This window comes from Triplophysa dalaica, chromosome 2 (assembly GCF_015846415.1).
Source record: "Triplophysa dalaica isolate WHDGS20190420 chromosome 2, ASM1584641v1, whole genome shotgun sequence".
In the NCBI taxonomy this organism is placed as follows: domain Eukaryota; kingdom Metazoa; phylum Chordata; class Actinopteri; order Cypriniformes; family Nemacheilidae; genus Triplophysa; species Triplophysa dalaica.
Genome location: NC_079543.1, coordinates 3,228,971 through 3,244,779, shown reverse-complemented (window position 1 = coordinate 3,244,779; position 15,809 = coordinate 3,228,971). Strand labels below are relative to the sequence as shown.

At 41.6% G+C, this 15,809-nt stretch overlaps 1 protein-coding gene across 1 annotated transcript; it reads left to right on the top strand.

Moving 5' to 3' along the window:
• The first annotated feature begins 7,438 nt into the window (after positions 1-7,438).
• On the top strand, positions 7,439-15,034 carry LOC130438914 (adhesion G protein-coupled receptor E3-like). The gene is made up of 14 exons (XM_056771214.1): positions 7,439-7,568; positions 9,614-9,883; positions 9,981-10,006; positions 10,104-10,172; positions 10,254-10,443; positions 11,073-11,189; positions 11,686-11,885; positions 12,068-12,244; positions 12,380-12,586; positions 12,669-12,901; positions 13,028-13,094; positions 13,926-14,017; positions 14,507-14,669; positions 14,899-15,034. The coding sequence occupies exons 1-14, from the start codon at positions 7,544-7,546 to the stop codon at positions 14,995-14,997; spliced, it is 1,935 nt and encodes a 644-aa protein (XP_056627192.1). The 5' UTR covers positions 7,439-7,543; the 3' UTR covers positions 14,998-15,034.
• The last annotated feature ends 775 nt before the right edge of the window (positions 15,035-15,809 follow it).

Sequence of the window (15,809 nt, the reverse complement as noted above, 5' to 3'; positions counted from 1 at the left end):
GAAATCGACGATAAACTGCTTGCCTAAGTTTTGAGTTTTTTTCTACAGTCAGAAACCCCATAGAGAGTACTTGCTTCCCCTTTTTTTGTGTGTGTGGACACAACGGTTTTCACACGTGTCTGAGGTCAGTGCTTGTGCTTCTTCTTGTAGATGTTTAGAATGATTTGGGACCGAGACGAGACTGAACTCAGATCAGTGATGTATTCTCTGTACATTTCTGACGTGGTCAGTATGTCTGCAGAGCACAGAAGAGCACGAATCGGACGTATTTAGAAAAAAACGCAGTTGTGAAATTACAAAATAACTTTAGAAATGAAAGAGGGAAGAAATGAGAGAATGGCCACATAACTGCACAGAATGGATTGTGGGACTTGGATTTTGTGCGGATATCATTTGCATTTGGTTCCTAAAAAGAGAACATCAGTATTTTTGGTGCATCATATCAGAAGCACATTTGACACACATTTAAGGTTAACAAACAGTTGTACCGTGTTTATATACGTAACACACGCAAGCATGATTAATCCATGCAGTGTAATTTTGTGATCATGCAAATAGTACACAAAACACAGTCTATTTATATGCATTACTTCCAATTATTGTTCTTTCTACCACATTCATGTTTACACAGTAAATGGTTGTTTGCATATGAGTTTCTGTCGTGGCAGTGTTGTGGTTTTAAAGGTTGGCAAAATCAGACTCTAACTGGAAGTAAGAGGGTGGAGCAGAGGGTCTTGAATCCGATTGGCTGGAGGACTTTGAGTGACCGAAAAGTACAGCGAGGTTATGTGAGCAATCAACCAAATGTTACATTTGAGATCCAAAATAAATGTAAGAATCCAAAAATAACAAAGATGTTGAAAATGTTTAGTCTACGATCCATAACTTTTACCTCTCTATCACCATATCGGTTGGAAACATAAAATTGCAGGCTGCTTTACAAAAATGTGTCATTTGAACCATTTGTGTATCTGTTTTTATGTACTTTAATCAAATTGATGTTTATTTTTGATAAAAAGTTGCAGATTTCAGCTTAAAAATAAAAAAGAATCATGTTGATCTTCTACCTTTGTCTGCATGACGTGAGCTCAAACTTGCATGCAGAAAGATATAAAAAGGACCTCAGCTTATTTTAATTCAGAAGTTGACATCACTTGCATCACTTCTTTTCATGTTATGCCAAAGAAAGAAAGTTATACAGCTTTTGAATTACATGGGGGTGAATAAATGATGAAAGAACTGTTGTCAGGGTTGGTCAGAGATTGAGGAATCAATAGCGGTGATAGAAAATTTATTAGAGCTTGAACAAAGTCCAGACAGGAAAATATAATAATCAGGGCAACAGACAAGGCTCCGTAGAGTTGGTCGACTGCAAGGCCAACTGGGGTAAGCCCCAGTGTACGGCAGCGTCAACCACGTCGAAGGTGTGAGGAACCTGTCTGCAATGTAGACGTGAAGATCCTCCAGGGGAACCCACTAGTTCAGAGGTCTGGCCACAGAATATCGGGATCCAGCAGAGTGATGTGAAGGGTAATCCCGGGGTCTGGACTACACCAGGATGAGAGATCCGGGGTGAACTCAGGATCGAGGTAGGTAGCTCTTCCTCTCTGGACTGGTCGAGGATGGTGAGTTTTTGAGGTCTAGGAAGACAAACGGAATCCCAGGACAATACAATAGACAGTCAAACAGGACACAAGACTACACACAGATTGCAGAAAGCAAACAAGAGTTTTCCACAAGACTAGGAGAGAATTCGAGATGGCAATGTGACCTGAGTCAACGATAGCACGAGGGACAATGAGAAGTGATGGTGTTTATAAAGGGGTAGGAAGATAGGAACCAGCTGTGGGTAGTGAGGAAAATGATGTAATGAGGGCGGCAGGTGACAACAATCACACTCAGACAGCGAACACGTGGTAACAAGACACGAACTCCACGTGTTCGAACACTGACACACCGAACAAAAACCAACATGACAGAGATCAACCTTGGAACCCAACAGTACCCCTCCCCCCACCAGCGCCCCCAGGCGTTCTAGGAGGAGGCTCACCTCGGCTCCGATGGAGATCCACGATCAACGAGCGGTCCAAGATGTCCCGGGACGGAACCCAACTCCTCTCCTCTGCGCCATAGCCCTCCCAGTCCACAAGATATTGAAACCCCCTACCCCGTCGTCTGACGTCCAGGAGTCTTCTGACAGTGTACGAAGGCTCCCCGTCCACCAGACGTGGTGGTGGAGGGGTGGGTCGGCTGCTAGCAGGGTTAAGGGAAGAGCGAAGCACAGGTTTAACTCGGGAGACATGAAAAACCGGGTGAACCCGACCAAGCGAGGGGGGAAGTTTAAGCTTGACAGCCACCGGATTAACCACCTTGGTGATACGGAAAGGCCCAATGAACCTAGGTGCCAGCTTGCGGGATGGCGCCCGGAGGGGTAGGTCCTTGGTGGCTAGCCAAACCTGTTGACCACACACATAGGTAGGAGGAGAGGACCGGTGGCGGTCAGCTGCTGCCTTGGTACGTCTAGAGGTTCGGGTCAAGGCCTCTCTGGCCCTCCGCCATGTTCGACTGCAACGTTGAACGAAGGCCAGAGCCGACGGTACCGCAGCTTCGGGTTCCTGTGCAGGGAAAAGAGGAGGGTTATAACCAATGGAGCATTCAAATGGGGACAAACCTGAAGCAGCCGATGGAAGGGAGTTATGGGCATACTCTGCCCAGGAGAGTTGTTGGCTCCAGGTAGACGGATTGGCGGATGTCAGACAGCGCAGCATTCTTCCGAGATCCTGGTTGGCCCGTTCGCATTGCCCATTGGTCTGAGGGTGGAAGCCAGAGGACAGACTCGCCGATGACCCGATCTGTCTGCAAAATTCCTTCCAGAACCGAGAGGTGAACTGCGGACCCCTATCAGAGACCACATCAACTGGCAAGCCATGAAGCCGGAAGACGTGATCAATGAGCAGTTGTGCAGTCTCCCGGGCAGAGGGGAGCTTGGGAATGGGAATAAAATGAACCGACTTGGAGAAACGATCCACCACCGTGAGGACCACGGTGTTGCCGCCAGATGGCGGGAGCCCGGTGACAAAGTCTACAGCGATGTGTGACCATGGGCGGGAGGGAATGGGAAGTGGTTGGAGCAGACCAGCAGCAGGGCAATTACTGGACTTGGACTGGGTGCAAGTCGGACAGGCCAACACGAACTGTCTGACATCAGTGATCCATGACGGCCACCAAAAACGTTTGCGAATGGAAGCCTTCGTTCTCCGAATACCTGGATGGCAGACCAACTTGGACGAGTGGCCCCACTGAAGGACTTCAGAACGCAGCGCCTCCGGAACGAACAACCGACCCACCGGACATCCTCCTGGCAATTGCACCCCTAGGCCGGCCTCCTTTACCCGCTGTTCGACTCCCCAAACAACAGCTCCGACCACCACCCCAGAGGGGAGAATGGCATCGGCCGAAGGCTTCTCGGTTGGGGCCTCGAACAGACGGGAGAGGGCATCGGGTTTTATGTTCTTAGACCCGGGCCGGAACGAAAGGGTGAAATTGAAACAGCCAAAGAAAAGTGACCAGCGGGCCTGGCGAGAACTCAGCCTCCTGGCTGAACGGATATACTCCAGATTCTTATGATCCGTCCAGACCAGGAAGGGCTGCGCTGCTCCCTTCAACCAATGACGCCACTCGTCCAATGCTAGCTTGACCGCCAACAACTCTCTGTTACCGATGTCGTAATTACGTTCCGCTGGACTAAGGCGATGGGAGAAATAGGCACAAGGATGAACCTTCCCATCGTGCGCCGACCGCTGAGACAGTATAGCGCCTACTCCGACGTCTGAAGCATCGACCTCAACAATAAACTGGCGTTCAGGATCTGGAATAGATAAGACAGGAGCAGAGATAAACCGGGACTTTAATTAATCAAAGGCAGCCTGAGCCCTCTGATTCCACCTGAATGATTGTTTAGTGGAAGTTAACGCTGTAAGGGGTGCAGCGACCTGACCAAAATTCCTGATGAAGCACCGATAAAAGTTGGCGAAGCCCAGGAACCGCTGCAGATCCTTACGGGAGTCGGGTATCGGCCACGTGGCGACTGCCTCAATCTTGGTGGAATCGGCTTGGATACCATTAGTGGATATAATATGTCCAAGGAACGTCACAGACTCGGCATGGAACTCGCACTTCTCTGCTTTGACGAACAGCCGATTCTCTAATAGACGCTGAAGAACCCGTCTAACGTGTCGGGTGTGTTCCTGGAGAGAGGGGGAAAAAAAAATCAAAATATCGTCCAGGTACACAAAGACAAACTGATTGATCATGTCACCCAAAACGTTATTGACCAGGCCCTGGAAGACGGCAGGAGCATTGGTGAGTCCGAAAGGAAGCACCAAATACTCGTAATGTCCCGTGGGTGTATTAAAGGCCGTCTTCCACTCATCTCCCTCACGGATGCGAACCAAATGGTAAGCGTTACGTAGGTCTAGTTTGGTAAAGACCTTGGCTCCCTGCAATAACTCAAAGGCAGAAGACATGAGTGGTAAGGGGTACCTGTTCTTTACTGTGATGTCATTCAAACCTCTGTAATCAATGCAGGGCCGCAGGGAGCCATCCTTCTTTTCAACAAAGAAGAAACCTGCGCCAGCAGGTGAGGAGGAGTGACGAATGAGTCCAGACTGCAGAGAATCACGAATGTACTGGTCCATGGCCCCCCTCTCAGGGCCAGACAGGGAAAATATACATCCCCTAGGAGGAGAAGTGCCGGGCAGGAGGTCAATGGCGCAGTCGTAGGGGCGATGAGGTGGAAGAGAGGTCGCCCGAGACTTGCTGAAGACCGTCCCGAGGTCATGGTACTCCTACGGGACCAGGGCCAGGTTAATGGATTCGGCCTGAGGGGAACAAGAAACAGACACAGGGGACAAGGCAGGACCAAGACAAGATACATGACAAGAGGGACACCAGGAGAGGATTGTGTTATTAACCCAATCAATGTGAGGACTGTGCTGTAACAACCAAGGATGCCCGAGGACAATAATATTATTGGGGGACTCGAGTATGTACAGCACGATGTTCTCACGATGATTCCCAGAAATAAAAAGACTTACGCTAGGGGTGCAATGTGTGACGGTAAGGAGATGAGCACCACCGAGCGACCAGCCAGACACCGGAGTAGAGAGGGGAACCGATGGAATCTGCCACCTCTGAGCCGTGGCGGCGTCAATGAAGTTCCCTTCGGCTCCTGAATCAAGTAAGGCCAAACCAGAATGCGTGACCCCCTGGAACTCCAGCTTGAATGTCAACCGGGTGTGTGATGATCCTATGGGAGGACAGAGAATTCTACCCACCAGTACCCCCCGGTCTACTGGTGGGCGTTGGCTTTTACCGGGCACCTGGTGGCAAAGTGTCCCGATTTCCCGCAGTAGAGGCAGAGACCTAGAGACAGCCGTTGCTGTTTCTCCGTAGCCGTGAGACGGAGTCTCCCCAATTGCATGGGTTCGGTGTCAGGGGAATTGGAATCCATATTAGTAAAGGTGGAGGGAACAGCCGGTTCTGTGCGGCGCCATGGACTAGCCATCAATCGCCACTTCCTACGGGAATCCAAGCGACTTTCAATCCGCAAGGTCAGGGAGATGAGGTCCTCCAGATTCTCTGGGACATCCATCACTGCCAGCTCATCCGCGATGTTGTCGTTGAGACCTTCTAGGAACCGAGCTCTTAGGGCAGAGGCGTTCCATGTGCAGGCAGCGCTGAGCGTTTTGAACTGGATGGCATAGTCCGTAATGCAAGCGCGATCCTGTTTGAGGCGAGAGAGTTTGGTGGCTGCTTCGTCGCCACGAACCGAACGGTCGAACAATCTCTCCATCTCCTTACGGAATTCCTCAAAAGACAGACAGCACGGGGACTGGGCATCCCATACAGACATTCCCCATTCTCGTGCTTGACCGGCCAGTAAAGTGAGGACGAAGCTCACCTTGGAAACCTCCGAAGCGTAGCGGCGAGGTTGGAGATTGAACACTAGGGCACATTGTGACAAAAAGGCCCGACAGGAGTTAGGGTCCCCTTGATAGACGGGAGGTTTGTTGATTTGCGGCTCGAGGCTATGACCGGAGGCTGCTTGGAGTTGCGCTGTCTCCACCTGCACAGCCTGGAGACAGGTAGCTAACTGGGAAATCTGAGCATTAATAGCCTGTACCTCTTGTACTGTGGATTTGATCCGGGTGTCTTGTTGTCCTAGTAGAACTCCCTGTTGGGACACAGCAACCCGGAGAGACTCCGAACCCGCTGATTCCATCTTGGTGCTATCGTTCTGTCAGGGTTGGTCAGAGATTGAGGAATCAATAGCGGTGATAGAAAATTTATTAGAGCTTGAACAAAGTCCAGACAGGAAAATATAATAATCAGGGCAACAGACAAGGCTCCGTAGAGTTGGTCGACTGCAAGGCCAACTGGGGTAAGCCCCAGTGTACGGCAGCGTCAACCACGTCGAAGGTGTGAGGAACCTGTCTGCAATGTAGACGTGAAGATCCTCCAGGGGAACCCACTAGTTCAGAGGTCTGGCCACAGAATATCGGGATCCAGCAGAGTGATGTGAAGGGTAATCCCGGGGTCTGGACTACACCATGATGAGAGATCCGGGGTGAACTCAGGATCGAGGTAGGTAGCTCTTCCTCTCTGGACTGGTCGAGGATGGTGAGTTTTTGAGGTCTAGGAAGACAAACGGAATCCCAGGACAATACAATAGACAGTCAAACAGGACACAAGACTACACACAGATTGCAGAAAGCAAACAAGAGTTTTCCACAAGACTAGGAGAGAATTCGAGATGGCACTGTGACCTGAGTCAACGATAGCACGAGGGACAATGAGAAGTGATGGTGTTTATAAAGGGGTAAGTGAGATAGGAACCAGCTGTGGGTAGTGAGGAAAATGATGTAATGAGGGCGGCAGGTGACAACAATCACACTCAGACAGCGAACACGTGGTAACAAGACACGAACTCCACGTGTTCGAACACTGACACACCGAACAAAAACCAACATGACAGAGATCAACCTTGGAACCCAACAACTGTATTATCCATTAAACATTTGCATCAGACTGTAATACAGGAAGTGATCTTCCTGCGAACACAACTGGCCACAAGAGTTTGGTCCTTATCAGACATAAAATCAAAACAGTGACGATGTGACACATCATTTTATGGTGACGGTGAACATGTTTAACTGTTCTCACAATGCTCATCCTAGGATGTTATTTTGACAGCTTTTTAGTTAATGCTTTATATTTATAAAAAAAATGTCCTGGCAATGTGTCACAAACCTTTGGCTTGAGCATGAAATGATCAGAATGTCTATGTAAATGATAGCTAACAGGATAAGGCCACGTGTTCAATTTGTATTTATATGTTGCGAGGTCTGTTCCTTGTATGTGAGGTCTGATGCAAATATTTATCAGCTTCTGTAAAGAGTGTTTACACATTCGGTTTGTGAGTCGGTTGTTGACACAAGGTATTCGACTTTCTTTTGAGGATAATCAACTCTTGCCGGTCGTAATGAATATCATCTTTTCTTTAACTCGTAAGTATTGCTGCACAATGTACACAATATATGAAAATAAACATTCGCAAAAGGTAATGTAACGTTGGTCATAATAGAATGAATACAAATAATGATTATTAGATATGTAATACAGAATACACTTTTTATGTTATTAAACATATTTAATATTTATTTATGCACTTCTGCTTATGACTTTCAAACCATTCAAACGTACAAAAGGAGATTAAACATTTTTAGTTCATTTTTTAAAAGTTTGTATACCTCATATAACACATCACCAGATTGAACAGAACGGGCACCAATAAAGAGTCTAAGCTGAAAAATGTGGGCTTGTGGTCACAGTTTGATTAAAAATATAATGCGGGATCAGATGTATAAATTTCTTGGCCCGCAATTCAGTAGTTAATATCAGACTTTTATCCTACACTGTTTGTAGAAAATCAGTATTTATTGAGATGTGTAAAAAATAAATACTATTGGTCAAACTCATCTTTAATGTTATTTTATTTCATTTTTTGGCTAATGAATGGTCAAAAAGTGAAGGAATGCAGAGAGAGAGTATTTGAACCATTGTGACTCTTAAAGGGATACTTCACCCAAGAATGAAAATTCTGTCATCATTTACTCACCTTTGACTTGTTTAAAATCTGTAATAAGCATTCTTCCAAATATCTTTCTCTGCGTTCATCAGAACAAATACATTTATATTAGATTTGGAACAAGTCGAAGGTGAGTAAATGATGACAACATTTTCATTCTTGGGATAAGTATCCCTTTAAGGCAAATTTATAAAAAGATGCTGCATTGTTTATGAAATTATTTCATGTGTAGTATTAACACTAATTTAAAATTAGTCTTCTCAGATGGATTATTTGCACTGTTTGTGATCATTTGCAATGCTTGTAATGACTGAACACCTTTAAAAAACTCAATTTTGCAGCTATGTAGTGATTTAAATTGCCGATCCGTGAACCGGAAAATTAAGAGAATGCTCTGTCACTATTTTGACTATATGTAAAGCATTGTGTCCGACTGTCGCAAGGTGATTTGAATGAAACTGTTTAGCTTGCCTTCATGTAGCCACTGTTAGACTGGATTGCTGGATCAAATCATCCAAGTGAAAAGCATCTTTTATTCACCATTTGGTTGAAAACCTGTATTTAAACTTTCATCTGTGGATCCCTAAAGAAGATATTTTGTCTCGATGGTTTTATGTTCATTCAATGGAGGTCAAAGTAATTTGCATACCAACATTCTTCTAAATATCTCCTCTATGTGTTCTGCTGAAGAAAGAAAGTCGTACACGTTTGAAAAGACACGATGGGGAATGTTGAGGGTTTCCAATATAAACTTCCCTGTACTCATGAGAGTTGAAACTTTAAATTTGAATACTGAATACATAATGAAAGCAACATACCATTACGTCTGTTCAAAGGTCCAAGAGGATTGTTAGCACTCAAATCCATGCAAACTAGTTAACTTCTTTTCTTGTTTCTTCGTATTTGACTGGTGCATAAACAGCTACTTTGAGTTTTGACTTTACTATATGACTTTCAAATGACTTCCGTCATCCTGGCTTCTCCTCAACATCACTGTTCTGTGTCACTACATTAAAGAAAAGACGATAGATGGATCTAGATGAAGTTAAAGTCGGTGTGTTAATAAACTTTGACTTTGAACTGAAACGAGCAATATATCAGTATTGGGTCAGTGGCAAAGATGAATAAAAGGGACAGTTCACCCAAAAAGGAAAATGCTGTCATCATTTACTCACCTTCGAGCTGTTCCAAATCTGTATACATGTCTTTCACTCGCTGAACACAATTGAAGATATTTGGAAGAATGTTGGCCACTGACATTTCTGGGGCTACCAAAGTAGAAAAAATAATTGTTTATTTTTTGCTCTGTTTCACACAAAAACAGATCATTTGAGGAATTTAAGAAAAGCTGAAAGTTCTGGGGCACCATTGTCTACCATTGTAATTTCCCCTAGTATGGTAGTCAATGATGCTCCAGAAATGTCACCATATGTTAAATCTTTTCGTTTTTAACTTCGTCCGTAGTCCTGATGCTCCTCATCTCGAGTAATCTACTGATCCAGAGATCACTTCAAGCAAGCACCTGGCAATGTCCTGTGAAGAACAACTCCTGCACAAATGTCTCCATCTACTTCAACTGCAATAGATCCAATCTTATGTACTGCTCTGTAGAGTCCTGTGACCAGCGGAGCGTGGGCTGCTCCTGTACGTTGGGTTCCTATAACGAGACGGGCTACAGTGCCCCGGATCTCTGCACATGTGAAGCCAAGAATCAGTCCTGTTACTGCCTGAACGGTGCGTACGCTCCTGTTTTCTGTCAAGTACACACTAAAAGAGACGATGTTGTATTGCACATGACATGCTGATGAAAAGTACTGCGTTTTCCTTCCAGATCTAAAGACTCAAGACATCCAGAGCGTAAGTGTGATGGAGTTTCTACTTTACCATTTCAAAAACGCTTCAGACTCCTTTTATTTGTTTTGTCACGAATGCGTTTCTTTCTCTCCTTGATCAGGTCCCCATAACCAGCGTGATGGAAATCGTTGGCCTGATCTCAAACATGACGACTCAGATACCTCCCGAAGTAAGTACCTGGCCTTGAACACTTTTTCAGCTTCTTTTGCGTGTTATACCGATCCTATATGTCTCTTTGGTATTTCGTTAGATAGCGACGGACTATCTGAAGGTGCTCGATCAGGTCCAGATAAGGGTTTCAGGCATGTCCAGCAATATAAGCCACAAAGATCTGGCGGCATATGGAGACACTTTATTGAACGTCTATGATGAAATGGTGTCTGTACTGGTGGTGTCAACAAACGAGACCACTTACAAGAACGTCAGTCTCAACAATACAGGTTTGTCTTGTGTTTTTTCTTCGTTTCATCTCACAAAGTGTTTGAGACTACATGAAGTCCGGCATATTCATTTAGAAACATTATTATGTATTTATACACATACATGTATATATTTAACAAAAATATAAAACAAATGCCTGTTTCACGATTAATTACATCCAGAATAAAGTAATGTGTTTACATAGTATACATCTGAGTACTATATTTTAGAAAAATATGAATGAATTTTTATATTTATATATATATGGATTTTAAAATATATATAAATGAAAAACGTACATTTATTATTTCATACATATTTCCTTAATACATACACGTATGTGTTTATAAATACAAAATTAATATTCACAGTGCACAGACATGTATTATGTATAGACAAACTTGGATTCTGGATGCGATTAATCGCAATTAATCGTGCAACAGCTCTACTTTGCTGCTGGTTTTCTTGTACCTGTCATATTGTAACGATGCCATTTGAAACAACCCACATGTTTTATTGCGTTTCTTAAAGCATTGTCACCACTTGATTTGTTGAATTTGTTAAGTATTGCATCTGTGAACCTTCAGCAGTGTAACTGGAAGTTATTCCTGTAGGTTATATCTGCTCTGTTCTGTTCTCTCTCCTGTAGAAGTCAGAGTTCTTACGGTCGGGAAAGACGCATCTTTAGGAATGATCCCTTCCATCAAAACAGAAAATGCTAGCATGGATATTGATATTTACAATATTTCAAGGAAAATCCCTTCAAGTATGTAAAGTTCATATGATTAACTCACGTACACTGATTGAAAAGCCACAATTTCAACTTTAAACAGACTTTTGTTTCGACATTTTTTTATTGCCTACAGAAATGTGCAGGAAGACAGTATTTGTTTGTGAATGAATGTTGCTTTATAATCCCGTAATCAAAGACATAGTTCTCCAATAGAACAGTGGTTCTAAGACGTTTTCATTGAATGGGCCCCCTTTGTGTAGGATACATCACTCTGCTATCCCCCCAAATAAAGACTTAACATTTTGATAAAATCAAACACATATTCAGTTATACAATATTGTAAGATTAATTATTTTTGTTGGTGGGCTTCTTTTTTGATGTTTGGTTGCATACAATTCATGATAAATATCTGTGTTTCATAAAATGCAAAAAAATCTCTGGATCTATCTTGTGCCCCCCAGGGCCAAAAGAGGCTTTATGACTTTTATTGTGAAACTGATTGTGCACATTTTGTCATTCTCTGATGCAGATTCAGCCGCTGTGACTTTTCTGAGCTTCACCTCGATGGACAAAATACTGAAACCAGAATTCTTCAACTCGTCAAATTCCATGAATAAAACCATGATGTCCACTGTCATCTCAGCTACTCTTTATAACAGCACAGCAAACAAGCTCACTGAAGCAGTCAATTTCACCGAACCAGTCAACTTCACCTTCAAACACATCAATGTGAGTTACTCTTAAACTTCAAAGCTCAGTTTCCAGCAGTTCAGTGAATCCAGAAACAGAAGAAAGTGTGATGAGATTTTGTAAGAGTTTCGAGTCGGTGCATTGTCCATTTCTTTCATCTCATCGCAGTTTTTCTAAGACGTGTCTGATAAGCATGTACTTTTGTTCATTCTTCACTGTAGTTACAAGACAGCGGTACACTTTTCTGTGTGTACTGGAACATCACTGAGTGGATTGTAGATGGTTGTTCTGTTTTACACAAAAACAGCAGCTACACTGTGTGTTCATGTGTTCATCTGTCAACATTCGCTCTCATCTTGCAAACCGGCGGCAGTTCATCATCATCATTATCATCATCGGTAAGAGACACAGATGAGACGAATTAAAAGAACCTTTACGCTACAGTGAGACCCTCTCAAGCATTGCTATAACTCAAATACAATCTGAAATATGACAGAAATAGATTTGACACAAACTGTGACATTTTTTCTCAGGATGAACATCTGATGGAAATGTTGAATTTAGTGGCTGTCTCGGTGGGTCTGGTGTTTAATAGTTTGGCTCTGTTGACTTTTGCTTTCTGTCGATGGAAACCTGGAGTGAACAATGTGGCTCGAATCAACCTCTGCATCAGTCTGCTGTCGGCTCATCTTCTGTTCTTACTCACACAACGCTTCCTCAAACTCATCAAAGCTGACCAGGTGACAATTATTACATCAGATCATATTTATATTATAAATACTTTTAATTGAATGATTTAATATTGTCTCTCTTTCTCTTCAGAGGTTGTGTAATGTGCTGTCAGGATTTCTGCACTTTCTCTTTCTCTCCTGCTTTGTGTGGATGTTCATTGAAGCTGTGCTGCTCTACGTCTGTGTGAAGAACCTATCACAGATCAGCTCCAAACAGAGGGCGGTGCTTAGCAGCAGATTCTTGATTGTGATTGGATATGTGATTGCTCTGGTTATAGTGGGCGTGTCTGTGGGATTGTATCCTGAAGGCTACGGCAGTGAGAAGTACGTTTGAAGAGGATCATCCATTGTTCTGATTAAAGAAAATAATTAAAATGAATAAATGATGTGTGTGTTCACCTGAAATAGTGTATTTAATATAAATGTTCGTGTTTTTCTTCTGTAAACCAGATGCTGGATTAAAAAGGAGAACTACTTCATCTGGAGTTTTCTGGGACCCGTTTGCGTTATTCTTGTGGTGCGTTACTTTCAGACAATTGGAAATAATTTTAACCACTGCATTGAAAAAAAATATTCTTGAGGGTTAGTATATATTACTTATGCAAATCATGTACATTTTACTAACATATATATGGTAACAAGGTAAACTACATGCAAACTTATGGAATCTACTCAATAAAATTGAGGCAAAGATTTCCACTTAATTAGTTTGAATTGATTTTGTTCTATTTTTTTAAGTAAAGAGAACCTAAATTTATCAGATATGAGTCATGACACACTGAAATAAATTAGATAAAGTCTACCAAATATTTCTCAATATATGTTACTTATAAAAATAGAGTAATATTAGTTTATATAACCATAAAAGTTCATCTGCTTATTATGAATGATAAATATTTAATAATAAAACACTAAATATGACTTATTCAGAGAAGCTTGAATTGACCTAAAATGGAGATCACATCAATTGCTTTTATTGATCAAATAACAAACGTCTACAAAACCCCTTTGTGACGATGAACAAAAGATTCATTTGATGTCACCATTTTTCTGATCAGTGTTAAGTTTAGTTGAGCTCTTGACTCCTGCATTTACACATTTGCAAGATGCTTTTATCCAAAGCAACTAAAAGTGCTTTATACAATTTAGGTTAATTAAAAACATAGAGTGGAAATCGTTGCCTCAATTTTATTGAGTAGATTCAGTAAGTTTGCATGTAGATTACTTTGTTACCTTATATATGTGAGTAAAATGTAACTGATTTGCATGGGTTATATTTACTAACACTCAAGAATAATTTTTTTAGTGTGGAAAAGAAAGTTATCTTTACAATATTTTACTTTTGCAGATAAACACGATTCTCTTCATCAGAATCATCCACAGTCTTAACTCAACTCTCAGAAAACTGAACGCTGAAGTTTCACGGATGAAACAAACCAAGTAACAAACATTTCGATTTTATAAGAGCATCATTCTGATGTCATAAGAGGTTTTTTTCATAACAGGCTCCCTAGTTATATACAAGCACCTTTATCAAACTTTGCTGCAAATATGATTGTGTGACATTTAACAATTACACTGTGATACATGCAGCTGTCTGACTGTGCTCTCTGTGTACGCCCCACCCTAAAATATTCATTATTAGTATAAATAAATGCTTTCTCTTGCTATTAAAAACGTCAGTTTTTACCGTCCAAACGGTTGTTTGCTTCAATAATTTTAACTTGATTCTTCAGCGTTGCCTTGGGTTGTTTTTTATTTCAGGTACACAGATGGTTGTGCGAACTTGTCAAAGTTTAATTCAACTTTAAAGATGTTTGTCATTATCATGAGATACGGAGTGCAATGATCAGCCCTGTTGTTTAAGTAATGTAAAGTTCTTATACAACTATTTAAAGACAGACATTATTTTTCTTTCTCTCTCTTCAGGATTATGGTTTTTAAAACACTGGCTCAGTTTGTGGTTCTTGGTTGTCCCTGGATTCTGGGTTTCTTCACTGAAGACAATATGATGATAGAGATTTTCTTCCTGATTCTGAACTCACAGCAAGGAACCTTCATCTTCCTGATCTACTGTCTCCTCAATAATGAGGTGAAACATCTACCACATTCTTCTTCTGGGATTAACAGAAACTCTCACATTTGTTTATCCAGCACTGTAATGTGTCTCTAATTTTTCTGTGAACTATTAAATCACATCTGACATAGATTTGACACGTGTTCATGTATTGTCCAACACCTCATCTAGTTCTGTGTCAGCAGCAGTTTCTAAGATTTAGAAGTTAAAGATAAATATTTTTTTCCTCCTTATTCTTGTTCAGGTCAGACAGCAGTATGTGAAGTGGATGAGCGCTCTCTTCCCCGGACTCAAATCCAAAACAAACAAAGACGCCCCCAAAAAACGCTGTGGACCAGATTGATAGTCAAGCACATTCTTCAAGCATATTCTTTATTAGAAACGTGACTTTAATTATTACAGTAAAATACATGGATTGTATAAAAACATGATTTAACATGCAATTGTCATCATTTTTTTACTGTATATTTACATGTTTTAAATGAACATGTTTCGGCTTTACAGCTGTCAGTACTTTTGGTGTTAATCCATTTTTTTGTTTTCATGTTAAAAATTAAAACTAGGATGACAATTATGATTTCATTTCAAAATGTGATATGTTTTATTTTGAATTTATTTAGAGACGTGTCAGATTAACATAGATTAAGCTTTATTCAAAATCTTTTTATTTTCACGAGACAATAACACGTGGCTAAATGTTAAAAAAATATTTAAATAAAAATGGTTTGTGTATGTCAAAAAGTTTCCAGTTCACTTTTCTCAGTGCACATTTAAAAATAACAATGAACAATTAGAAGCACATCTTACAGAACAAGTTTTAAACTAAATCAACAGATAGTAACTTCAGTGATATTCATCATATTGCTAAATGAATTTTAGTATGATATAAGGGAACAGGGACACAATACTGCTGGATGTCATTGAAGAAAATCATTATGCCTGATGACACTGTTGATATAAAGAAGAAAATATTTTTTCCAATTTGTAGTAGTTTTTTGACCAGCTTCCTCTTTTTGGTCGAAAAGTGCACAAAACAAAGAATGTTTAGAGTCAAAGAATGTGTAAGAGTTTTTAACAGCCTGATGTACAGGCTTGAATAAGCTTGACGCAATAAATGCTGCTGTATGTAAATTATTTTTCGAAGTAAGTCATTTA